The sequence below is a fragment of the Vanellus vanellus genome (genome assembly GCF_965231255.1).
Source record: "Vanellus vanellus genome assembly, chromosome: 16".
NCBI lineage: Eukaryota > Metazoa > Chordata > Aves > Charadriiformes > Charadriidae > Vanellus > Vanellus vanellus.
In genome coordinates, this window is record NC_138921.1 from 1,889,495 (window position 1) to 1,912,336 (window position 22,842).

General features: G+C 66.9%; 2 protein-coding genes across 4 annotated transcripts; both read left to right on the plus strand.

The window, feature by feature from the left end:
• The first annotated feature begins 1,573 nt into the window (after window positions 1–1,573).
• TBC1D10A (TBC1 domain family member 10A) lies at window positions 1,574–11,208 on the plus strand. 2 transcript variants are annotated; one of them, XM_082491440.1, is made up of 9 exons: window positions 1,574–1,838; window positions 4,818–4,917; window positions 7,923–8,030; window positions 8,325–8,431; window positions 9,019–9,133; window positions 9,377–9,442; window positions 9,791–9,980; window positions 10,311–10,465; window positions 10,716–11,208. In XM_082491440.1, the coding sequence occupies exons 1-9, from the start codon at window positions 1,630–1,632 to the stop codon at window positions 11,109–11,111; spliced, it is 1,446 nt and encodes a 481-aa protein (XP_082347566.1). In that variant the 5' UTR covers window positions 1,574–1,629; the 3' UTR covers window positions 11,112–11,208. The 2 variants fall into 2 exon arrangements, with proteins under 2 accessions (XP_082347566.1, XP_082347567.1); XM_082491441.1 differs by having other exon boundaries at window positions 8,325–8,338; window positions 9,094–9,133.
• A 2,736-nt stretch (window positions 11,209–13,944) lies between these two features.
• CASTOR1 (cytosolic arginine sensor for mTORC1 subunit 1) lies at window positions 13,945–19,513 on the plus strand. 2 transcript variants are annotated; one of them, XM_082491451.1, is made up of 9 exons: window positions 13,945–14,184; window positions 14,311–14,381; window positions 16,928–17,121; window positions 17,259–17,391; window positions 17,611–17,734; window positions 18,423–18,536; window positions 18,647–18,729; window positions 18,974–19,064; window positions 19,169–19,513. In XM_082491451.1, exons 1-9 carry the CDS (start codon window positions 14,072–14,074, stop codon window positions 19,374–19,376), a joined length of 1,131 nt encoding a protein of 376 aa, XP_082347577.1. In that variant the 5' UTR covers window positions 13,945–14,071; the 3' UTR covers window positions 19,377–19,513. The 2 variants fall into 2 exon arrangements, with proteins under 2 accessions (XP_082347577.1, XP_082347576.1); XM_082491450.1 differs by having other exon boundaries at window positions 18,974–19,068; window positions 19,169–19,379.
• The last annotated feature ends 3,329 nt before the right edge of the window (window positions 19,514–22,842 follow it).

Consider the following 22,842-nt stretch of genomic DNA (forward strand, 5'->3'; position numbering starts at 1 on the left):
CCTGCTGGAGTCGAAGGTGTCCCTGCTCCTGGCAGGGGGGGTTGGACTGGATGGCCTCCAAAGGTCCCTTCCCACCCAAACCGTTCCGTGATTCTACAGTCTTGGAGAAAACAAAACTGGGCAGGGAGTGGTGTTTTCTAGAGCTGACTGAAAAACAAAACAAAACACCAAATTGCTAAGCAAGCTCTGAAATGGAGAAGTCGCACTTTTGCATCCGGTGCGGGGCCCAAACGCGATGGGACTGGGCTTAAGGTCAGCCAGCTGTTCTTCTCCAGCTGTGCTCGGTGGCGCGAGCTCCCCCCACGTGTGTTTCCTCCACGTGCTGCGCTGGTGCTCGGGGGCTGTTCTCACCCAAACCCCTTCTACCAGCCCGGTGGGGCTGAGCTCCCGGTGCTCCCACAGGAAAACTTCCCGCTAGGAATAGCTCACGTGGAGCCTCGCCGGCCCCTTTCTATCTAAATATCACCGATAAATGTCGTAACAGGCGGTGTGTGTGTATATCTAGCAGAAAACAACCGTTATCTTGGAGCCTTCCACTTCGGCCGGGAGGATCCGCAGGGCTTGTGCTGCCCGAAAAAGCCGGGAGTCGGGTGAGTTGTTGCTGACTTGAATAAGCTTCAGTCCTTGGGCAATTTCAGCAGCGTCTCTGCTGCTTTGGCCCCGAGGAATGCCGCTGCTTTGCCGTTGGAGGGAGAAAACGGAGCTCAGGGCAGCGTGAAGCCTCTCGGGGGTGGGATGGAGTGCGGCAGGCTGCACCCCGGGGCAGGTCCCAGCAGATCCCCCAGCCGGCACCACCACCCCGTCTCTCGTTCATCCTTTTGTGCTTTATTTTTAGAAGAACTGGGCCAGTTGGACCTGTCTGGGCTGAAGGCTGGGAGCCCTGGGGTGTTCTGGGGCCTGGGGCTGTTTCAGGGCGAGCCATGCTTGCCAAGGGATCAATGGGTGCCGTTGGCTGCCAACGGATCCTCCCAGTGCCCTCTCCCAGTATGTACCCAGTTCAGCCCCAGGGATGTCCCAGCACTACCCGCCCTCAGTCCCAGTTATGCGCACATCCAGCCTCCCTGGACTCCCAGTGCCATCCCAGTAAAGCCTCTGTGCCCTCTCAGGCCCATCCCAGTACAGCCCCAGGACCATTCCAGTACAGCCTTTGTGCCATCTCAGGGCACGTCCTAGTACTAGTACAGCCTCAGTACCATCCCAGGACTGTCCCAGTACAGCCCCGGTGCCAGCTCAGTACAGCCTCAGTACCATCCCAGTACAGCCTCTGTGCCATCTCAGTACCATCCCAGTACAGCCCCGCTGTGGACTCAGCCTGGTCCCAGTACGGACCCGCTCCTGCTGCCAGTCCTGGCCCCGCCCTCCGGCTCACGTGGCCCCGCCCCCTCGCTGACACCGCCGCGGGCTGGGACGACAAGACCTGACGGACAGCTCCCTCCGGGCTGCTTGACCAATCCCCTCCCTCTTCGGGCGGGTTCCTCGTCGCCATCCGTGCGGCTGATTGGCGGGAGGCCCTCTCCCGCCCAATAGCGTGCCGGCGCGGAGGCGTGGCCCGGAGGGCGGTGGGGGGCGTGGCCGCCGCCGTGGCCGCGGCATGGAGGAGCGGCCGGGCCGCCGCTGAGCCGCGCCGCCATGGCCAAGAGCCGCGGGGGCGGCGGGCCCGGCTCGCCCGGCAGCCGCCACCACAGCCTGGCCGGTACCCGCGAGAGCCTGGCCGAGCCCGGCGGCGACGAGCTCAGCTCCCTCGGCTCCGACTCCGAGATTAACGGCGGCGGCGGCCCTGAGGAGCGGCGCGTCGACAAGTTCGGCTTCATCGTGGGCAGCCGCAGCGCTGAGGGGCCGTGAGTGGGGCCGGGGCCGGGGCCGGGGGGGGGGGGTCGGGACCGGGGAGCCGCCCTGGGCCCGGCGGAGGCCGTCAGCGGCTCTTCCCGCCCCGGGGAGGCGGAGACGGGGGTTGGGGGGTTGTCCTCCGGCGGGCCCGGCTCTGCGCCCCCCGGGCGGGCTGCGGGTGGCCGTGCCCCGGCCTTCAGCGCCGCCGCCGGCCCCGGGTTCCGCTGCCCGCCGAGGAGGCCGCAGCAGCCGGGGGGTGCGAAGGAGAGCCCCGAAAGCTGTTCCATCCCCTCTCCCCGTCTCTCCCGCCTCCACGGAGAGCGGGAGGGGTGGCCGGGAGCGAGGCCTCCTCGCCCCCTCTCAGGGTCCGGTTCCCTCCAGGCCTCTTCTCCTCCAAACCCCGGATTCCGGCGGCGTTTTTGGCTGCCGTCGGATGAGGGGAGGCCAGGCCGTTGCTCGGTGGGCTGCCAAGGGAACCGGTAGCCCCTTGGCGAGGAGGTGCTGGCCGGCCGCCCCCGTCGGCGGAGGAAGCCCGGGAAGGAAGCGGGGCAGGCGAAATCGGCCACGGGAGCGGGCGACATCAGCCACCGGCGGCCAAAACCAGCCATGGGCGACCCTACGGCCACGCCAAGCCAAGGCGTTGGGCCCCGGGGTGGTGCCGGCACCCAGGAATGCGCTCCGGGCTGCCGGCGAGCTGGTTCGGCAGCGTGTTTGGTGTTTGCCTTCCTGGCCCTGGTTTCGCGGTGACGCCCGGAGAACGCAGCGGGGACGATGGGTGGCAGCCCAGCCCCGCTCCTCTCTGGCTGGGATGTTGCCTGGAGCGGCTTCCCCTGCGGTTCACCCGCCTGCGTGCTCTGCTGTCAGCCGGGCTCCGTGCCTCAGTGTCCCCCGTCTACGAGCAGCAAAGCGTTCGCCCCTCGTAAGCCTGTGGGCGTTACTCGGCCGGTCTGCGGGGAGAGGAGGCAGCGGATGTTTGATTGCCGGCGCTGGGCAAGGTGCATCGCTCTGGGTGATAAACCCCGTCCCTGGCTCGTGGCTCAGCATCGTAGGAGGGGGGTGGCCTCTCCTCTCTCGGGGCGCTGCACTCCGTCCCGGCCACACACCGCGGTTTGGTGTCCCGGTTGTTGTCCCTATGGCTGTCCCTGCGTGCTTGGGGTGGATGTCACTGTCCCTGGGGCTCAGCAGGCAGCGGCTCCCCCGGCTGGAGCGCAGGTGCTGACAGCATGGTGGCTGTGGTCACTGGGGACTGAGCCTTCCTCCTGTGCCCTGCGGATGCGCTGGGGCCCAATCCTGCCCTCCTCCATGGCTTTTATCTGCTCTCCGTGTGGATAGACAGGAGTGCATGGCCTCCCTCCGTGGCCAGCAGAGTTGGGGTCCCTCTAGCTGGATGGGTTTTGGGGAAGCACAGGGAGGACCAGTGGGGTGTCCCAGCATCTGTGGAGGGTCTGGGGGCACCAGGAAGGGCTGTCACCCACAGTGTGGGGACGGAGGAGCATCTCGCTGCCATCTGACCTGGGGTACCCCCACCCCATCTTCCTCGCCTCGGCCATCTGAAATGCCTCCGGTCCTCGCTCTGTGCCCGCTGCCAAGCAGCCATCAGCTGGTAACAGCTTCCAGTCTGGGCTGGCTGGGCTCCAGCAGGCCTGCGGCCAGCTCCTGTATCCAACGTCCAGCGCTCCCGAGCTTCCCACGCCTCGCAGAGCCCCAGCTCCCCCAGCAGCCCGGGCTCCCTCCCCGGCTTGGGGCCAGCGCTCCCTCCGTCCCTGTGCCGGGCTGCGCTGCTAGCCAGGGAGCTGCTGGCCGTGCCCAGCCCACGCTAGGGAGGGTGGGGTGGCCGCACCGAGGAAAGCGGATCCCTTCGGAGAGGGTTTGCTCTCCGAAACAATCGTGCTCAGCCCCATCTGACCCATTGCGGTGGGTGGGACGTGGCGGGGAAGGGCTGGGCAGGGAGCGGGGCAGCGCTGCCAGCTGGATGCGGCCCTGGGCTCTCTGTGCCGCTTGTTTTCCGGCTCCTAATGTGGAGAGGTCTGGGAAGAGGCAGGGCCTGTGCGTCCTGCAGCGGGGCTGGGGGCTCTGCACCTCCCTGAGGGATGCTCGGCACCTGGACCGCCGTCCTCAGAAAGAATTTGGCCGCTCCTGGGATTGACCCCGCCACGGGGCAGTGCAGAGCTGAGCCCAGGAGGGCATCGGGTCTGCTGACATTGGCCCTTCTTCACTGATGGCTTGAAGGAGCTTCCGCTGTCCTCAGGATGCGCGCACCCAGGGCCTGGCTGAGCTGTGTGTCACCCCGTGTCCTCGCCGATGAAAAGCAGAGAGTGCCTGGGGTGGGGGTTGGAGGCCACGGTGCCGGCTTCCCCCTCGCTGGCTTTGGTGTCATGGCACGGCAGGGTTAAATCGGATTCTCCGGCTGGGCTAAGCCGCGTCTGGAAAACACTCCCCTCCCTCCTGAGGGACCCTCGGCCGGGCTCAGCGCCGGGCCTGGAGCAGCGCCAGGCTTTTGGGGTGCGAGCCTGATTGGGGCCGTGCAGATGACATGATGCTTATGGCCTCGGCTTTCTCCGTCTGCAGCCAGCCCCCTCCTACGGGGGCTGGGGGGGATCGGACCTCGCTCAGCTCAGCTAAGGGCTCTGGCTGCGCTCCCCGGTTCTTCGCCTTCCTGGCGTGCCCTTCTCTCTGGGCACAGGTCCCCAGGGATGCTCGGGCACCCGGTGGGTGCAGCGCAGGCTGCTCCCCAGAGGTTTGGTACTGTTGGGGAGTTGGGGCTGTGCCGGCGCGGTGATTTCACGGGCGGTGAGCGCTTCCGGCAGCTGCCGAAACGCCGGTGCTCTCGAGCGTGGCCCAGCCGGGCTCTGTGCTGGTGGGGTGGGGGGCGCAACCAGCCAGCCGTGGGGGGCACGCAGGGTGCTGGAGGGGATGGGGGGGGGCTCTGTGAGGCGAGGAGGGCTCGGCACCATGCTGACCGGCCTCTTGTGTCCCCCCCCATCCCGCAGGCTGGAGGAGGTGCCCCTGGAGGTGCTACGGCAGCGGGAGTCCAAGTGGCTGGACATGCTCAACAACTGGGACAAGTGGATGGCCAAGAAACACAAGAAGGTAAGTGATGGCCTGGTCACCTGGGGCTGCCCCCAGGACAGGGGAGGCGGCAGGGAGGGACAGCAGGGTGCCCTTGAGGCTTTGGGGCAGCCTGTGTGTCACCGGGTCCCCGCAGACAGCTGTGTTGCCTTTGGATGATGCCGTTGGCTTGAATGGGCTGTTCCCTCCCCGTGACGCTTCTCATCGCGGGAGGGAAGCTGGAGCTTGGAGGGCTGAGCCTGAGGTCCCCCAGCCAGCCCGCTCCTGCCCCCGTCTGCTCCCCGCCGGGCTGGAGCCTTCCTAGGGCTTCTTTGGCTGCCTGCAGGCAGCCAGGGGAATTGTTTGGTCATGGAAACTTCTGTTCTGAGCATCTTGTAGACCAAAAAAAGCTCCGGGTAGGAAATGTTTGAGCCCGATATGCATGAGACTGGTCTGCAAGCTGGGGTCCCCAGGAGACTCGTGGCGGTGTGTGCTGGGTGGCTCTGTGGCTTGGTCCGTTGGTGCTCCCTGACCTCCTGAGCCTGTGAACGAGGCAGCAATGGGCTGCAGCAAGTCCCGAGTTCCTGTCATGGGTCCGCTGAACGCGATGAGGCTGCTGGCAAGGGTCAGCAGTGCCTGAGAGTGGCTGAAGGGCCACCGCATCCTCCTCCTCCTCTCCCCGCTAGCTGGCAGAGCCTCCTGGCAGCGCTCCGTGTGCTGTGCTCCCGGAGCGCCATCCCCGCTCGGTGCCTGGTGAACGACGCAGGAATCCCTCATCTGTTTCTTGGCCGCTCGCAAAGGATTCGGGAGAGCTTTTCAGGACGCGGCAGGCGGGCGCTTTGTTCTGCGGGCGGTTTCCGCTGCTCTCCGGCCGTGCCGCAGCATGGCCTCCGGGCTCGGGCGAATGCTCCGGCAGCCGTATGCCTGGCAGAGGAGCTCCCTTGTGCTCGGGCTGATCTCCATGGGGCTGATGTGCTATATAGTCTGTCCTGCAGCAAAAAAAATCCATGCCCAGAGCCTCCAGAGAGCTGCTCCGCGTCCAGAGCCCTGGGGCTGCGCGGGGAAGCGTGCCAGGGATGCTGTCGACCGTCCCAGCTCTGGCAGGAGCCTGGCTGCTTTGGTACGGGGCCACGCCACGTGGCTCCGGCCCTGCTGCTTTGCAGGAGCTCCCCGTGCCTCTGAAAAAACCCCGGTACTTTTCTGGCTGCCTCACCGGGGTTGGCTGACGGCCCGGGGATCTCTTGGGTCGGCTCCTGCCGGGCTCACTCACACCTGCACCGCTCCGGGAGCCCGAAACGCTCCCTCCCTCGCCTGCCTGGCTCAGATCCCAGCGGCCCCGCGTCCTTCATGGCGCCGAGCCGTGCCATCGCCGCGTGCCGGCCCTTGCCCTTTCCAACCATCCCGAAGGAGGGCAGACGCGTGGGCAGCTCCCGCTGCTCTCCGGGGATGGGCAGCGCTCCGACTGCTCTTTGCTTTCAGCATCCCTCAGCCCAGACGTGCTCCCTTGTCCCTGGAAGGACATGGCGGAATCCCGGGAACCCGGGGGGCGACGGCAGGACCCCGTGCGGAGGCGAGGCGATGAGATGCTCAGCCGCTTTGGCCCCGGCGGCGCTGAGCCTGGCCAGCTGGAGGGGCTGCCGAACCGAAACCCAGCAAGGCGGTTTGCTTCCTTCCTGGCGGCTTAGCCGGCAGGAAAGGGAGCCGGCTCGAAAAGGGAGCTGTCAGCAGCGGCAGAGCTGCCCTGCAGCCGCCCTGGGCATCGCCCGCCGCGTTTCCTGCGAGCACAAAGGCTTCGCAGGGCTCGGGACCTGCCCGGGGTAAACAAGCAGCGCTGCGGCGAGGGAGCAGCAAACCCTCCTGGGGACATGGCGTTGCCACCGCGCTGGGCTGGGCTGCTTGGAAGCACAACCGCTCCCCAGTTATGCCGGTAAACGGGGGAAAGGAGCTCTGGGCAAGCAGGGGAGGCCCAGGGAGGCTTTGGGAGCTGTCGGCCGGGGCTCACGGAGCCTTGGCACGTCTCTGGCACTTGGCGTGTGCCACCCAAGTGGGGAAATGAGGTGTGGAGGCCACGCTGGGTATTTGCAGGGCTTTATGCGGAGTAACTGTGCTGAAAGCACCGGTCTCATGTGCCCCACCTCGCTGCGAGCCCTGGCCGAGGACCTTGGGGAGGTGGTGCTGCTGCTTTCCCGGGAGCCGGAGCGGAATGCATGGGGGTCTCCGGTCGTGGTCCCGGCTGGGGTGCTGGCAGCGGCAGGGTTAAGCCAGCTCCCTGCCGCGGCATAGGTACCGGCGGTCACTGCCTCGCCTGGACTTTGGTCTTGGCTGGTGCCCTGTGCCAAGGAAACCGGGGGCCAACTGTGGGCACGGAGCCGGCCTCGGGAGCCGGCCATGCATGGAGCCGGGGCCAGGCTTGCCCTTCTGCCCGGGGTGAGCAGGCGGGAAGGCTGAGCCGCTCACCAGGGTGCGCCTCCATGCTCTCCGTGGCCCCGTGGGTGAGCAGGAGGGCCAGCCGGGGGGCCAGAGAGCCCTCCTTTGCTTTCCCACTGCTGCCCATGGGCCGTGCCGGGATGGGAGGGAGCCACCCACTCCCTGCCTTGGCTCTGGTGTTTGCCTTTCCAGCTCCCAGCAGGATCCTGCTTTGAGGCAGAGCTGGGCTTGTTTGGAGCTGTTTGCAAGCCGCAAAGCCTTGGCCGGGCTCCTGGCAGCCGTCGGCAGCTCCCTCGTGCTGGTGTAGCTCTGCCTGGCACGTTAAGAGCAATGCTGGGGAGAAGGGGGTGAGCAAGATCCCTCCTGAGATCCTCGGGGTCTCTGGCTGCAGCTCCCCACGCTATCCCGTAGCTCTGCACGATGCCAGCCCCCATCAGGGGACGTGTGGCCGGGCACCCTGTCCCCAGGGGAGCAGGAACACGTCCCCTCGTACAAGGAGGCAGCCGGGGACCAGCCTGCGACCACGGTGCTGGCTCTGGTTCCCATCTTGCCCCTGGGGGCCTCTTCACTGCCCGCTGCTCTGCCGTCCCCCCCTGTGATGGCTGCGTCTCTCCCCACAGATCCGGCTGCGGTGCCAGAAGGGGATCCCACCCTCGCTGCGGGGCCGAGCCTGGCAGTACCTCTCCGGGAGCAAGGTCAAGCTGGAGCAGAACATGGGCAAGTTTGACGTGAGTGCAGCCGGGGGGGACCTTCCCGTGCCGCCGGGGAGGGGGTGCTGGTGGAGGGGGGCCGTGCTAGGGTGGCTTCTGCTCCCTCCAGGGCTTGGGGCACCTGTCGGGCTCCCAGACGTTGCTTGTTCCGGCTGTGGGGGGAGGTTAAGGGGGCTCACATCCCAGCCAGCGTGGGCTAACCCACCACCTGATGGGGCTTGTGTTTGGGGCAGAGCCCCGTGGCTGCTCTGCCCACTCGCTGTGGGCCCCACGTGTCGGAGTGGCTGCTCACCCCGATCCTCTCCTCCCCAGGAACTGGATCTCCTCCCGGGGGACCCGAAGTGGCTGGATGTGATCGAGCGGGATCTCCATCGGCAGTTCCCCTTTCACGAGATGTTCGTCTCACGCGGAGGCCATGGGTAAGTAGAGCTGCTGTGTGTCCAGTCCTCAGCAGCCACCGAGCTGGACCAGCGCCGTGGGGTGGGCACTGTCTATCCCAACTTGCACTCATCCCCTGCAGTGTCTCCCGCTGTCTTTACACGCTGAAGCTCTCAGGGCATCCAGGCACCAGCTGAAAACAGGACGGCTTCCTAGGAGCTCGGTGTGCGGCTCACAGCCCTCGGCACCAGCTCTGACAGCCAGCGGGGTGGGAATTGTGGTGGCAGGAGGGTGTAAGGAGGAGGTGGCCAGCTGCGGCCTCCGTTTCACCAGGGAAATGCCATTCCCCACGTGTTGGGGAGCGTCTGTGCTGCTATGTTGCAGCCGGGTCACTGCCCGGCCACGGCTCACCCCGAGCCAGCATCCCCGGGAGATGGTGGGTTCCCTGTCTCGCCTCTTGGATCCAGGCGGGATGCTCTGTGGGCAGAGCTTCCCAGAGCAGAACGGTGGCTATCGTGTCCCGTAGCCCTGGGTTTGCGTGGAAGAAGGATCCCAGCCGAGGGACCGAGGTGGGCTTGTGGGGGAAGAGCCCTCTCTCCACCTCTCCCTCCCCGGGGTGTCTCCGCAGGCAGCAGGACCTATTTCGGGTGCTGAAGGCGTACACGTTGTACCGCCCGGAGGAGGGCTACTGCCAGGCCCAGGCCCCCATCGCTGCCGTCCTGCTCATGCACATGCCGGCCGAGGTATGAGCACGCAGCCGGGAGGGCAGGGAGACCCGGCGGTCGGAGAGCTGGGACCGGTGGGAGGGTGTGGGTCGCTTCGGGGGTGGTGCTGGGGGGCATTTTCCCCAAATCTCGGCTGGTGCAAGGAGATGCCCTTCGCTCCAGGTGTGCTTGCCTGCTCCTGGTCCCTGGGAGCAGGGTGGGGGCTGCGGGGACGTCCCCTGGGGACACCTGGGTGCTCACCCCCTGTCCCTTGGCTTGCAGCAAGCGTTCTGGTGCCTGGTGCAGATCTGCGAGAAGTACCTCCCCGGCTACTACAGCGAGAAGCTGGTGAGTGAAGGGCCCGCGGTGCCTTCAGCACTGTGATGTCTCCAGCCCAAAAGCTCCCCCAGCTCCTCACCCCGGAGAAAGAAGGGAGCTCGGGGAGATCCTGGGTGCTTCCGCGGTCTCCGTGTTGTGCCAGGGTCCCCAGGAGCATCCCACAGTCAGGGTTGGGGGGGGGGGGGGGGGGGGGTTCGGCGTAGCTTTGCTGCCGGCGTCCGTGGGGCACAGCTCGGCTCCCACAGCCAGGTCTGGAGGGTGGGCTGCTCCTCTGCTGGGGACGGGCACTGCGGAGCTGATCCCAAGGCCGGGTTGGGGTTAAGGGGCTCACCGGCGCTCTCGATGTTCTCCCTGCAGGAGGCCATTCAGCTGGACGGGCAGATCCTCTTCTCGCTGTTGCACAAGGTCTCGCCCGTGGCCTACAAACACCTGAGCAAGCAGAAGATCGACCCCATCCTCTACATGACCGAGTGGTTCATGTGCGCCTTCTCCCGCACGCTGCCCTGGAGCTCCGTCCTGCGTGTCTGGGACATGTTCTTCTGTGAAGGTAGAAGCTCCCTACCATCCTCCTCTTCCTCCTGGGGTGACCGGCTGGAGCCCCAGCGGCACGTGGATGGCATCCAGGGCTGCAGCAGGAGCGCTGCCATGGCCGCTTGCCTGTGCCTGGCACGTGGGAGCCGTTGTAGGGCAGGTTTGGGGCAGCCGTGTGCCTGTGGTGGGCTGTTTTCCTGGGGGTTAGGGGACACGTGCATCCCAAATCCACCCTCTTGCATGTCCTGACTGCTAGCCGGACCGGCACCCCACAGCATCCGAGGGACGTGGTGGCAGCGTCACCCTGTCCTGCCTGGCGCTCGCTGCCTCACCTCTCCCCTTGCAGGGGTGAAGATCATCTTCCGCGTGGGCCTCGTGCTCCTCAAACACACTCTGGGCTCCTCGGACAAGCTCAAGTCCTGCCAGGGCCAGTACGAGACCATGGAGAGGCTGAGGGCCCTCAGCCCCAAGATCATGCAGGAGACCTTCCTGGTGCAGGAGGTGAGGTGCTGGGAAAGAGTCTGGGGCCCCAGTGCCACCCAGTTGGCCACCGCTGCTGGACTGGGCTGCCCCTGCGTGGGCAGAGCTGGCATCCCCAAAATGCTGGGATTTGGGGTTGCCCCTGCCCTGGGAGGGGGGGTGTGTGTGTGTCCCCCACCCTGCCCCGGTGGCTCGGGTGTAGAGCTGGCGCTGGCGCTGTTGGGGGAGACGCTGATGGCACGAGTTTGTGTGTCCCCCCCTCCTCACACAGGTCATCGAGCTGCCGGTGACGGAGCGTCAGATCGAGCGGGAGCACCTGATCCAGCTGAAGAAGTGGCGGGAGACGCACGGGGAGCTGCAGTGCAAGTCCCCCCCGCGCTTGCACGGCGCCAAGGCCATCAGCGAGGCCGAGCCCCCCACCCGCAAGGCGCTGGAGCCCGTCCCCTCTATCATCGTTCCCCCTGGGCCTGCCCCCGTCCCCAAGGCCCGCAAGAGCAAGGAGAAGAGCAAAGAAAAGGGTTCGGCCGGTCCTGCCAACGGCCCCGGGGCCGCCGAGGGCAACGGGGCGCCCGCCTCGGCCCGGGAGCTGCTGCACCCCCAGGTCTCCCCCCACCACCAGTCCAAGGAGAGCCTGAGCTCCCGGGAGAGCGAGGACACGTACTTGTAGGGCCGGCGCGGCGCTGGGTCCGTATACCCCGGGCAGCCGGGCTCAGCTGGGCTGCGCACGGACCCGGGCTCAAGGACACTGCTGGGGGGCCGTGCAGGGGACACAGGGGGGTGCTTCGGGGGGGGGGGCTCTGGGCTTGGAGGGATGGGGGGACAGGCTGGCCGGTGTGGCTCCAGAGGGACACCACGGTCCTCGTGCGTAGGGATGCCTGCTGGGAGCTGGGGGGGCATCCGCAGGTGCTTGGCCAGGGGTGGTGACCAAAAGGGGACACCATGGGTGCCCACCCCGGCAGGGTGCTGGCACCGCGAGCGGTGGGAGCCCTGGGCAAGGGGTGGCTGAGCCATCCCACCTCCCTCCCCACAGCTTGGGGGGATGGGGGATGTCCGGGCTGCCCTTCGAGCCCTTCTCCCTGTCCCAGAGCCCTGTCCCCATGTCCCCCACCCCTCTGCCCACCCTTGCGGTGGCCGGGCAGAGCCGGACCCAGTTCCTGAGCACTCGCGCCCGGCGCAGGGGGAGTGCAGGTATGCGAGGAGCTGGGGGGGACACCCCCCCCTCTTTATCTAGTGAGGATATATCAAGCTGTAGCCCTATATGTAGTACTGAATTTACCTACTCACTGAGCCTATTTATTATTCCTCCGTGGCAGTAACCGTCGCAGGACAGGGATGCAGGACGTGCCGGAGGCAGCGGGATTTCAGGCCAGACCACCACCGTGGGGCTAAATCCCCCCCCCCCCCCCCAACACACACACACACCCCCCCTCCGCCCCGTCTCCGGGCTCCCCACATCTCGGGGCAGGGAGGGGAGCGTTCGCCCTGCCGGGGGGGCTCTCCCCACGCCTGCCCCCCGCCCCGACGGAGGCGAGAAGGGGTGGGCGAGTGGCCGGGTGCTCCCCGGTTGCGGGGTTTCCCCCCCGCCTCTTCCCTTCCCGAGGGCCAGGGGCGGCTTTGTAAAATAAAGTGGGGCAAAACGGTTTTGTACAAAGGGGTAAATAAAGCAGGATTGTGTAAAGGCGCAGCGCCTGCGGCTCCCACCGTGTCTTCCCGTCGCCCTTTGGTGCCGCGGGGTAACGGGGTGGCACGGGGTGGGGGTGCTCCCCGTCACCTCCCACCTCCTGCTGTGCCAGCGCCAGCTTTGGGGCATCACGCTGTCCCCTGTCCCCGTGGGTGCTCTGCTCCTGGAGAGGGTCCTGCTGCTGTCACCCCTCTGTCACCACCCTGGTGGAGCCACCCAGGGTGGCCAAGTCCCGACCGGGCCACCCCGTCTCACCCAGCCCCGGGGCTGCCCCGGTTTGAAGTGTAAATGGGAGGATGCTGAGACCTGCCCCAACTTGTGACAGCTATGGTGGCTGCCAGGCCCTGGGAGGGCTCTTGGAGGGAGGGGGGGAGGGGGGAGAGGAGGGCTGCCGTGGGGTGGGCACCCTTCCCAGCACCCAGACCTGTCCCCCCTTCTCTCCAGTGTCATAGCTCCTGTGGCCAAACAGAGCCAGGAGACCCCAAATTTCTCCCATGGCGCCCCAGAACTCAGCTTTCCACGCACAAAATGGTGCCCAGGCCCTCTCTCCTTCCCTCCCCGTGCTTCCTGCAGGCAGGAATTCTGCCCAAACCGCCATTCTTCGCCCCTAACCCCCCTAAACTCCCTTTTCCCAGGGGGTGGCTGCAGGACAGTGCCTGTTTGTGGTGCTGTTGCCCCCCCCCATCCCTGCCAACCTCAGCTCTGGGGCTGCTGCCCCGATTTTGGTAAATCCCCGCTGCCGGGGTGCCTTGTGGGGCTCATCCTCCCCGAGCCACCGGATTTGGGGCTGGGACTGAGCCTGGAGGAGCCATCTGGGTGTTGGGGTGGAGAAGGTATGGTGGGGTCAGCATTTGGGTTCCCAGTGGGTCCAGTCCCAGCCTGACTGGTGCTGGTGGGGGCTGAGTGGGGCAGGGATGGCAGTGGGAGGGTTGAGACCCCGGGTCGGGCTGTAAATTGGGGCTGGTTTGGGGGCTCTGGGTTGGGTCCGGTGTGGGCATCCCGGGGATGCGGGATGGAGCTGCTCCGGTCACCCTGGGACTCCAGACCATGGCACCCTGGAGATGCTCCAAGCACATCGGGGCTCTGGACCGGGACTGGTTTGGGTGCCCCGGGGCTCTGGGTCGGGTCCTGGCAGGCACCCCAGGGCTCTGAATTGGGGCTAATTTGGGTGCTCTGGGGCTCCAGACCGGGGCTGGACCAGGCACCCCGGGGAACCAGGTTGGGTTGGATCCGGTGTGGGCACCCCAGAGCTGCTCCAGTCACCCCAGGGCTCCGGACCGGGGCTGGTTTGGGTGCCCCGGGACTCCGGGTCGGGTCCTGTCCAGGCACCTCGGGGCTCCGGATCGGGTCCGATCCGGTGCGGGTACCCCGGGGCTCTGATTTGGGGCTAATTTGGGTGCCCCGGGGCTGGACCAGGCATCCCGGGGGTCCAGGCCGGGTTGGATCCGGTGTGGGCACCCCGGAGCTGCTCCGGTCACCCTGGGACTCTGGACTGGGGCCGGTTTGGGTGCCCCGGGATTCCGGGTCGGGTCCTGTCCGGTGCGGGTACCCCGGGGCTTTGATTTGGGGCTAGTTTGGGTGCTCTGGGACTCCGGACCGGAGCTGCTCCGTTCAACCCGGGGCTCTGGACCGGGTCCGGTTTGGGTGTCCCGGGTCGGGTCGGGTCCGATACGGGCACTGAATCGGGGCTAATTCGGGTGTCCCGGAGCTCCGGGCCGGGGCTGGACCAGCCATCCCGGGGCTGCGGGTCGGATCCGATGGGAGCATCCCGGTACCCCGCGGCCGGTTCCCGCGGCGGGGCGGTGACCGGGGCGGTGACCGGGGCGGTGACCGGGGCGGGGCGGTCGGTTTGTCCCTCCCGCGGCGCGGGGCGGGCCGGGGCCGCGCTCGGAGCGGCGGCGGCGGCGGTGGCGGCGACGACGGTGGCGGGGTCCGGTGCGGCCGCCATGGACCTGCACATCCTGGAGCACCGGGTGCGGGTGCTGAGCCTGGCCCGCCGCGGGCTCTGGCTCTACACCCACCCGCTGCTCAAGCTCCTCTTCTTGCCCCAGCGCTGCAGGTACCGCCCTTCATCCTCCTCATCCTCCTCCGGTACCCCTCCAGCCTCCCCCCCCCCCCCCTCCGCCCCAGTGCCCGACCCCGGGGGCGGCGGTGCTGAGGTGGGCAGCGCTGGTTTCTTCTTCAGGTGCAAGTTCTTCAGCCTGACGGAGACCCCCGAGGACTACACCATCATGCTGGACGAGGAAGGCTTCAAAGGTACCGTGGGGTGGCTTCCGCGGCCACCCCGTCTCCTCGCGGGGTGGGCTGGCGCACCGCCGACACGAGTTGCGCGCGTTCTCAGCCCACCCGAACGCACCGACTCTCCGGGCCTGGGCTGCAGGGAACGAGTCTCGGCTTGTAAGGAGGCGCCTTCGGTACGTGCCCATCCCCGGGGCTCCTGGCCACGGAGCTCCCGACGCCTGCGCTGGGGATGTACCAGCTTGCCCGGCCGAGGCTCTCCGAGCGCGGCTGCCTTTGCCCTAATAACCCCCTCCCAGGCAGAGCCGCCTCTCCGCCGCCGCATGGGACCGGGCTGGGAAACCGGTGGGGACGGTTTGCGGGGAGGGGGCTGGCTGGTACCTCCCGGGGTTGCCCGCGGGCAGCGCCCCGACTCCCTGCCTGCGCTGGGTGCTGCCGCCAGGCCTCCCCGCCGGCATTCCCTTGGCCGCTTTCATCTCATCCCCCTGCCCGGTGCTTCGGCAGAGCGGGGCCGATTCTGCGCCTGGCCAGGCTGGTGGGGGTGAGCCCTCCCTGGGGGTGCTGCCCGGCAGCGGGGACCAAGTTTTGGGGTGTCTTGGGATGGGTTGAGCCCTTCCAGGTCGGTCCTCCTCCCTGGGAGGTGTCATTCGGTGGCATCCCCGCTGCCGATGACCCAGCGCGTGCCGTGCATCTGCCTCACTGCCGGTGCTGCCGCGGGTACCGGCCCAACGGGCTGTGCCGGAGGGGCCGGATCCTGTCCCGGCTTCCCACGCCCAAACCTTCCTGGCGAGGCCGCGGGGAGCCGGCCGCGGCTTATCACCTTGGACATGCCCCAAGGAGCAAGGGTCAGTGCTCCGGCCACGGGGTGCTCGCCGGCCGCATCCAGCTCCCACCTCTCCTCCCCAGCCATTTTTTGCTGGGGGAAGGGGCCGTGGGGCTGGGCTCCCCCCGCCCCCCCCAACTCCCCAGAGCTGGAGCCGTTCCCCACGTATTGTTTTATTTCGGGGCCTGCGGACAAATATTCCTCAATCCCGAGGGGAGGGCGGGAAGTGCCGAACAATGGTCCTGCGAGCCGGTGGCCCCGCTGCGCCGTCTGTACCCCCACCCCCGGGGCTGGGGGGGTGCCAGCATCCCCCTGCTGCGGGGATGGGACGGGGACCCCAGCAGAGGAGAGCTGCACCCCAAACTCTTCCCTTGGGGATCCGTCTTAAGCCCCCATGGCGGGTGGCCCTGGGGACAGTGGGGTCCCCCCACTGCGCATTTACGTCCTCGCCGAGGGTGGTGTTGAAAAGCGATTAAGCGGTGAGCGCTGGGACAGGTCCCCGTGTCCCCGAGTGTGTGTGTGTGTGTGTGTGTGAGTGTGTGTGTGTCCCGGCCCTGAAGCTCGTCCCTGGGCCGGAGCTGAGGCCGTTCTTGCGCTTCCTGCGCAGGAACAGGCGCTGGAAACACCCGCCGGGGCCCCCGGATCCGGTCCCCGCTCCCGCCCTGCCCCGAGCCATGGTTCGGGAGTGGGATGCAGACCCTGTTCCCCCCCCTTCTCCCCCCTCCCTCCATGGGTGCTGGACCCCTCCCTGGGGCGACCTCTCCTCCGCCACTGGTGTGATGAGTTTGCCTTCTCAGCTGGGCTGGGACTGGGATGCCGTGTGCCCCCCGAAGGGCTGGGGGCCGTCTCCCATGGGTGCTGCATCCCACCTTTGTTGAGGGGGGTGGGCGTTTGGAGCCCCCTTGGCTGCCCACCCCTCGCTGTCCCTTCCAGAAAGCGCTGTGGGGTGGGGAAGGGATGCCCGGGGACGGGGGCAGGGGGATGTTGCTCCTCTCCCGGGCAGGAGGGTGGGAGCAGTTGGGGGGGGGACGGGGGATGAGCAAGAGCAGCCCGTGTCCCCCCCACGTCCCCTCACCCCCGGTCCCGCGGCAGGAAGGGCCCAGCCGGCGGGCGCCCTCCCTGCCAACAAAAGCAGTTTTTTGGGAGGCAGCCCTGGCCCCCCGCCAGCCTGGGCTCGGCCTCTCCCCGCCGGGCTGGGACGAGGTGCTGGCACCCCTGGGACAGTGGGGTGGCCCTTCCTTCGTCCCCTCCAGCGCTCTATGTGTGTCATGTCCCTCCGTCCGTCCCCCCCCCAAGCATCCCTGGGGGCTCCCAGGGGTTGACCCAGGCAGCCCCGGGGCCATGGCGGTGCTGGTTTTGGGGTGCGGCGCACCCCGACACCCCCTTGCACCCAGCGGGGAGGAGAGACGCATCCCAAGCTTAAGGGGGGGGTCACAGCCTCGGTCCCCCCTCACCCCCACGGCCAAATTCAGATGCCGTCTCAGTGCCTGGAGCGGCTGAGCCCTGTCTGGCTCGTTCCGCTTGTGGACGGGGCTGGTCTGCGCCCCCAAATCAGCATCTCCAGCCTCACGCCTGGAGATGAGCATGTCCCGGCTGTGATGGACCAGCTTGTCTCCCAGGGGACAGTGTGACACGCGGTGCCTGAGCCGGTGCGAGCCCGGTGACAGGCGGTATCGGGTGCCGTTTGGCTGTGCCGAGCCCCAGGGAGCCTCGTGCCTCAGTTTCCCTGTATCCCTCGCAGAGCTGCCCCCCTCCGAGTTCATGCAGGTGGCGGATTCGACGTGGCTGGTGCTCAGCGTCGTCTCCAATGGCCGGGCGCCCTCCGGCTGCCAGGCCACCGGCGTCACCAAGATCGCCAGGTCGGTCATCGCGCCGCTGGCCGAGCATCACGTCTCGGTGCTGATGCTCTCCACCTACCAGACAGACTTCATCCTGGTGAGTGAGCGCTGGGCGAGGACGGGGACGCCGGTGCCGGGTCCCACCGAGCTGCGTGGGGACACCCGCTGTCCCCGATGGGCTGCGGGGAGGGGTGACAGCTCCCGATCCTGCCCCCCCCTCCCCCCCCCGGCCAGGTACGGGAGCGGGACCTACCGGTGGTGATCCACACGCTGGCGGGGGAGTTTGACATCTACAAGGAGGAGAGTGGCGAGTGTGTCCCCGTCACCTGCGACGAAGTGAGCAACGGCTTCCTCAAGCCCAAGCCGGGTGAGTGACGCCAAGTCCCATGTCCCCCCAGGGCCACCCCATCCCCAGGGCCACCCCATCCCTGCCGAGATGCTCCAGCTCCCACCGGTGGTACCCGCATCCTTGGGGGACCCCCCAGGGCCACCCCTGGGTGCCCTGAGGGATGCCAGGCTGTGGTGGCCACGGGGTGGCACTGTGGCACTGTCCCCAAGCCTGACGGGTGGCTGTCCCCCCTGCCAGCCGCCAGCCCCACGCTACACCCCGTCCAGAGCCCCCAGACCCGCTTCTGCGTCCTGACCGTGGCCCCCGACACGCTGCCCGCCATCGCCACCATGCTCATTGACGTCCTCTTCTACTCCCACAGGTGGGTCCCAGGGATGGGGACACGGTGGTGGCCCCTCGCCCGGTGCCACCTGAACCACGGTGACATGTTTCCCCCCCCCCCGCCTTCTCCCCTTGCTCCCGGTGGGTTTTCAAGCTCTGGGTGTGTTTTGCAAACTGGTTTCGCCCTCCCCAGCGTGCGGGGGGGCTGCAGCCATGGTGGGTGCTATGGGTCCCGCTGCCACCATGGACACGGGAGCCCTGAGGTGACCCAGGGGACAAGTCCCCCCACTGCAGCAAAGCCCGGGGAAGGGGTATTGCAAAACAGGAGAGGGTGGGTTGCAAAAGGCTGGTGGGAACAGCGCTGGGGTGCGGGGATGCTCCTGGCCAGGACATCCCGTGGCCCCTGGGATGAGGTCCCTTCTGGTGGGACCTTCCTGCTCCGGAGGCATCATGGTGCTTTGAGAACGCCCCAAAACCCAGCGTCACCCCTGTCCTATGCGTGGCTGACACCTGCTGCCCCCCAACCTGGCGGCTGACCGAGCTGCAGACCCTGCGGGTAGCACCCGCTCCCCTCCCCCTTCTCCTCCCCACCCACCGCCTCACCCCGCACCATCCCAACATGATGCTCGAAGGCAACCAGTGCCACCACCAAGCCCTTCTTCTCCCAGTTTCGGGGGTCATGACCCCTCGCTCTGGCTCTCTCGACATCCCCCCCCTTCTCTCCGCAGCCCCCCGAGGGAGGCTGGCGCCGGCAGCCAGGACCTCGACTCCATCACCTTCTTCGCCTTCTCCCTCATCGAGGGCTACATCTCCATCGTGATGGACGCCGAAACCCAGAAGCGGTAGGTGCCGTCTGCGTGGCTGTCCATCCGTCTGCCCATCCCTGGGGCTGGCGGCTCGGGGAGGAGGTGGGGGTCACACTCGTGTGTCGTGTCCCCCCCTTCTCTCTCAGGTTCCCCAGTGACCTGCTGCTGACCAGTTCGACGGGGGAGCTGTGGCGCATGGTGCGGATCGGCGGGCAGCCCCTCGGCTTCGGTGAGTGTGGCCGCGGTGGCCATGTGCCACCACCACCCATCCTCCCCCCCCTCCATGTGCCACCACCGCCCATCCTCCCCCCCCCCGCCATGTGCCACCACCACCCATCCTCCCCCCCCAACCCCAACCCAGGGTCGAGATGCTTGGGTGGGGGAGGGTGACGCTCTCCCTGCGTGTCCCCACGGCTGCGCCACTGGGGTCACCGCTCACCCTGGACGTCCCTGTGTGTGTGTCCCCCCCCCAGATGAGTGTGGCATCGTGGCGCAGATCGCCGAGCCGCTGGCCGCCGCCGACATATCGGCGTATTACATCAGCACCTTCAACTTCGATCACGCCTTGGTGAGACCCTGTCCCTCCCCGGGGACCCACCACGCTGGGGGTGTCCTCCCCGGGGCTGACACCCGCTTTGTCCCCCCCCCCCTCCCCGACACACACACAGGTCCCCGAGGAGGGCATCGCCGAGGTCATCCAGCTGCTGCAGCAGCGCCAGGAGAGTGGCAGATAGCAGCCGGTTGTCCCCACGCCGGGTGGCCCAGCGCGGTGGCACGGTGGGCTCCCCTTCCCCCCCCCCCCCCCCCCCCATCCCCCAATATTTGTTATTTCTTAATTTTAAGGCTCCCCCCGCTGTGGGGCAGAGCCAGGTGTAGCGTCGCTCCCTGCCTGCCGGGGATGTGGGGACACGGTGGCTTCGGGGACACGGTGGCCTCGTGGTGGTGGGACAGTGTCTTGTGGGAAGGGGGAGGGAGCAGTCCCCACCATGTCACCCCCCGGGTGAGGCCGAAGGGGGGCTCGGGAGGGGAGTGGGTGTCCCGGGGGATCTGCTGGAAGAGGGGACATGGGGGGGGGACGACACACGTGTCAGGGAGTGGTGGTGTGGCACCGCGGTGCTGGGGGTGACAGCCTGGGGCTGGTGGGATGTGTCCCCACACCCTGTGTGTGTCCCCACGGGTGAGGGGGGGTGGCCGTGATGCTGTGGGGCACCCCTGGACTGGCCCTATGGGGGGTGAAAGCATCCCCTGAGCTGCGATGCCCTCCTGAACCCCAAAAATCTCAAAGGTGGGGAGGGGGGGGCTTCAGTTCAGCCCCAGCTCTGTGTCCCCTCAGGGGTGGCCCCATGCCCCTGCCTGGGCCATCGCATATCGTGGGGGGGATGATGGAGACACCCCCCCCCAACTCCTCCCAAGCTGTATTTTCATAGTTTTTATAATAAGTCAATAAAAGTCTTATTATTTTTATTTCCACGTGGACCACGGCGCTTGGGGGGGTGACCCAGAGCTGGTCCCCGGCGTGGTGGCACCGGGTGGCATGGGAGCGGCTGGGATGCGCCAGGGGGACGTGGCACTCCCCGTGTCCCTGCTGTGAGGTGACCAGGACGGGGCCAGCTCACCTACCGTGTTTTTGGGGTGAAAAAAAGGGTGAAGGCTGCGGCCCCCATCAAGTCACTGGGGAAGCTGAGCGCCCCCATGTCTTCTCCCGTTGCCAGCAGCACGGTACCCCCCGGCAAAGTGGGGTGCGCGGGGTGGGGGCTGTCCCCTCCTGGGGTGCTTGGGGGGTGCTGTGACCCCCTTGGGGTCCAGCGGTGGCCGTGCAGGTGGGCCCTCCAACCCCTGGGTGCCCCCAGGGGCCGCACCTGGTCAACAAGCGCGACTTGGCGGGAGCGCGAGCACGGTGGAAACCTCTTTGGGGTCTTTTCAGCCGATTGGTGCTTGGGCCACTGGGTGAATGCAGCTCTGCTCCCGTCCTGTCGCCAAAAACTGGTGCCTGCTCTCCAGGGCACCAAGTGGGAGTGTGCCCAGGTCCCGGCCGCATCTTTCCTGCGTCAGCTCCCGCACTATTGCAAGCTGTCGGGTTCCTGCAACATCCCCAGGCGCTTTCTTTCCTGTCTCGCTCTCTTGTCCAGAGTCATGAGACGCTGGTGACGCGCGCCGAAGTGATGAAGAAATTGCAGCCGTCCCATGCGGTCAGCGGCACTATTTTTGTCCCCGTTGGGTATTGCACACTCCTCCGCCACCCGCTTTCCTCTGGTGGGGCAGCCCATGGTGGCTTCCTCCCGGCACGACAGGGACACCGTGGGGAGCCCTGGGAGGTGACGGTGCCACACGGAGGGGACAGAGGTGTCTGTGGCTGTGAGGATCTGAGGGTGGGTGAGCTCTGCCCACATGGTCCTGCTCACCCGGCCAGGGTGCCCGGGGGTCCTGCCATGGCATTGCACACGCTGGAGGGCACACGGGGTCAGGGACGGAGGGATGGATGAATGGACAGATGGATGGATTGATGGAAGGATGGATGGGCAGATGGATGGATGTACAAGTGGACAGGTGGGTAGATGGGTGGGTGGATGGATGGATGGATGGATGGATGTTCCTCTGGGTGGGTGGATGGATGGATGAATAAATGGTTGAACATTCCTGTGGGTGGGTGGGTGGGTGGGTGGACGGATGGGCAGGTGGATAGATGGAGGGTGGGGATGGGTGGACAGGTGGATGGATGGACAAGTGGATGGACGGATGAACAGACGGACAGACAGGTGGCTGGATGAGTGGATGGATGTACTGATGGTTGGATGGTTGGTTCATTGTATGGATGACAGACAGATGGATAGACAGGTTGATGGATAGGTGGAGGGATGTACGGGTGGATGGGCAGATGGTTGGATGGATGGACAGGCAGACGTATGGACAGATGGCTAACAGACAGTCTAGACGGACAGACAGATGGACAAACTACTTCAAATAGATGCGGAGAGAGGACGTTCTCCTGGCTCCTCCACCCCTCCAGGGCTGCCCTAGGCACAGCCCTGCCCACCCCGGCCCCACCGAAACCAGCCCAGCCACCACCTCTGCTGGGGGACAACTGAGGAGGAGGAGGCAGCTGGTGGAGGAAGTAGTGCAGGTCCTGCTCCGGCAGCAGGGAGTCCTGCAGGTTGTGCGGCGGCCGGGGAGGGGAGATTTTGGGAAAAGAAAACACTTATTCTGGAAGTGAGTCATGGCCACGTTCTTACAGCCCAGGGGAGATGTTATTTCTCGGTTGTCCCCCTTCACCGCCACCGAACCCTCTGAACGTGCAAATCCAGCACGGGGTGGATCCCTCTGCTCGTGCCGGCAACTTTTTGATGGTCACCAAAATCAACCGGATTGCAACGACTCTCAAAAAAACCTGATAAAATATATTAATTTTATAATCGGTGGAAGAAGCCCCCGTGGGTGCCGGTCTCCTGCCGGGCTCCATCCACCGGGAAAGGCGAGCTGAGGGATGCACGGGCGTTCGCACCAGGTGCTGCCGGCAGTGCCGAGGCTGCGCCGGGCCCCGTGGCAATGCCGGCGGGGGCGGTGGAAGCCGGGCTCTCCCGCGGCGGTATTGCATAAGCCTGACGCGGCAGTGAGGGCAGCGCTGCCAGCACTGCTGCCCGCGCCGGCTTCCGCTGCCCTCGGCCCCCGCGCCCTTGGGCAACACCCAGGGCCCCGCGCAGGTCCCGCCGCGGCCGTTTGGCACCGGGCGGTTGCGTTTCCTCCCCGGGGTCACCCACGGGTGCTGCTGGGCAGAGGGGCTGAGCTGTGCTGCCTGGTGTCCCCAACTTGGTCAGCACCCGAATTCGTCACCCAGAGGGGCGGGCGGGTGTGTGCAGATGGACAGAGCATCCTCCGGAGCGTCGCCAAGCGCCACGTCCAGGTGCGGTCCCCAGCCATGCCGGGATGCTCCATGCTTCCCGGGCTTCCACCTCCCTCCTTCCCAGGCTGGATTTTTGGCTCCCATGGCTGGACTGGGGATGCGAAGCTCCCCCCCGCCCCGTGATGGGACAGTGGTGTCCCCACATGGCTGATGTCCCCATCCCCGGGTGCCAGCCTTGCTACTGCCACTGCCGCTGCCCTCTTTTGCATTTGGGTTTCGGGGCAGCCGAGGGCGTTTTCAGTTCAACCAGCCCATTGGGCGCTGAGCAGCGAAACCGGGGTGACTCAAAGTAGCCCGTTCCCAAGAAGCCAAGCCACAGGGGTCCAGCGGTGCCAGTGTGGCCGGACCCGGGAGGAGCAGTGGGACCGCGGACTCTCCGGGCTGGACCCGCCGGGACTCCCTCGAGGAACTGAATCGAAGAACAACCCCATCGGCCGGCCGGCA

Bases quoted from the DNA above. Each gene is read 5' to 3' on its own strand.
- TBC1D10A (XM_082491440.1), top strand. From the start codon at position 1,630: ATGGCCAAGAGCCGCGGGGGCGGCGGGCCCGGCTCGCCCGGCAGCCGC. The intron at 1,839-4,817 runs GTGAGTGGGGCC...CCCATCCCGCAG, and splicing joins AGCCGCAGCGCTGAGGGGCC to GCTGGAGGAGGTGCCCCTGG. The intron at 4,918-7,922 runs GTAAGTGATGGC...CTCTCCCCACAG, and splicing joins TGGCCAAGAAACACAAGAAG to ATCCGGCTGCGGTGCCAGAA.
- CASTOR1 (XM_082491451.1), top strand. From the start codon at position 14,072: ATGGACCTGCACATCCTGGAGCACCGGGTGCGGGTGCTGAGCCTGGCC. The intron at 14,382-16,927 runs GTACCGTGGGGT...TATCCCTCGCAG, and splicing joins GGACGAGGAAGGCTTCAAAG to AGCTGCCCCCCTCCGAGTTC. The intron at 18,730-18,973 runs GTGAGTGTGGCC...TCCCCCCCCCAG, and splicing joins CGGGCAGCCCCTCGGCTTCG to ATGAGTGTGGCATCGTGGCG.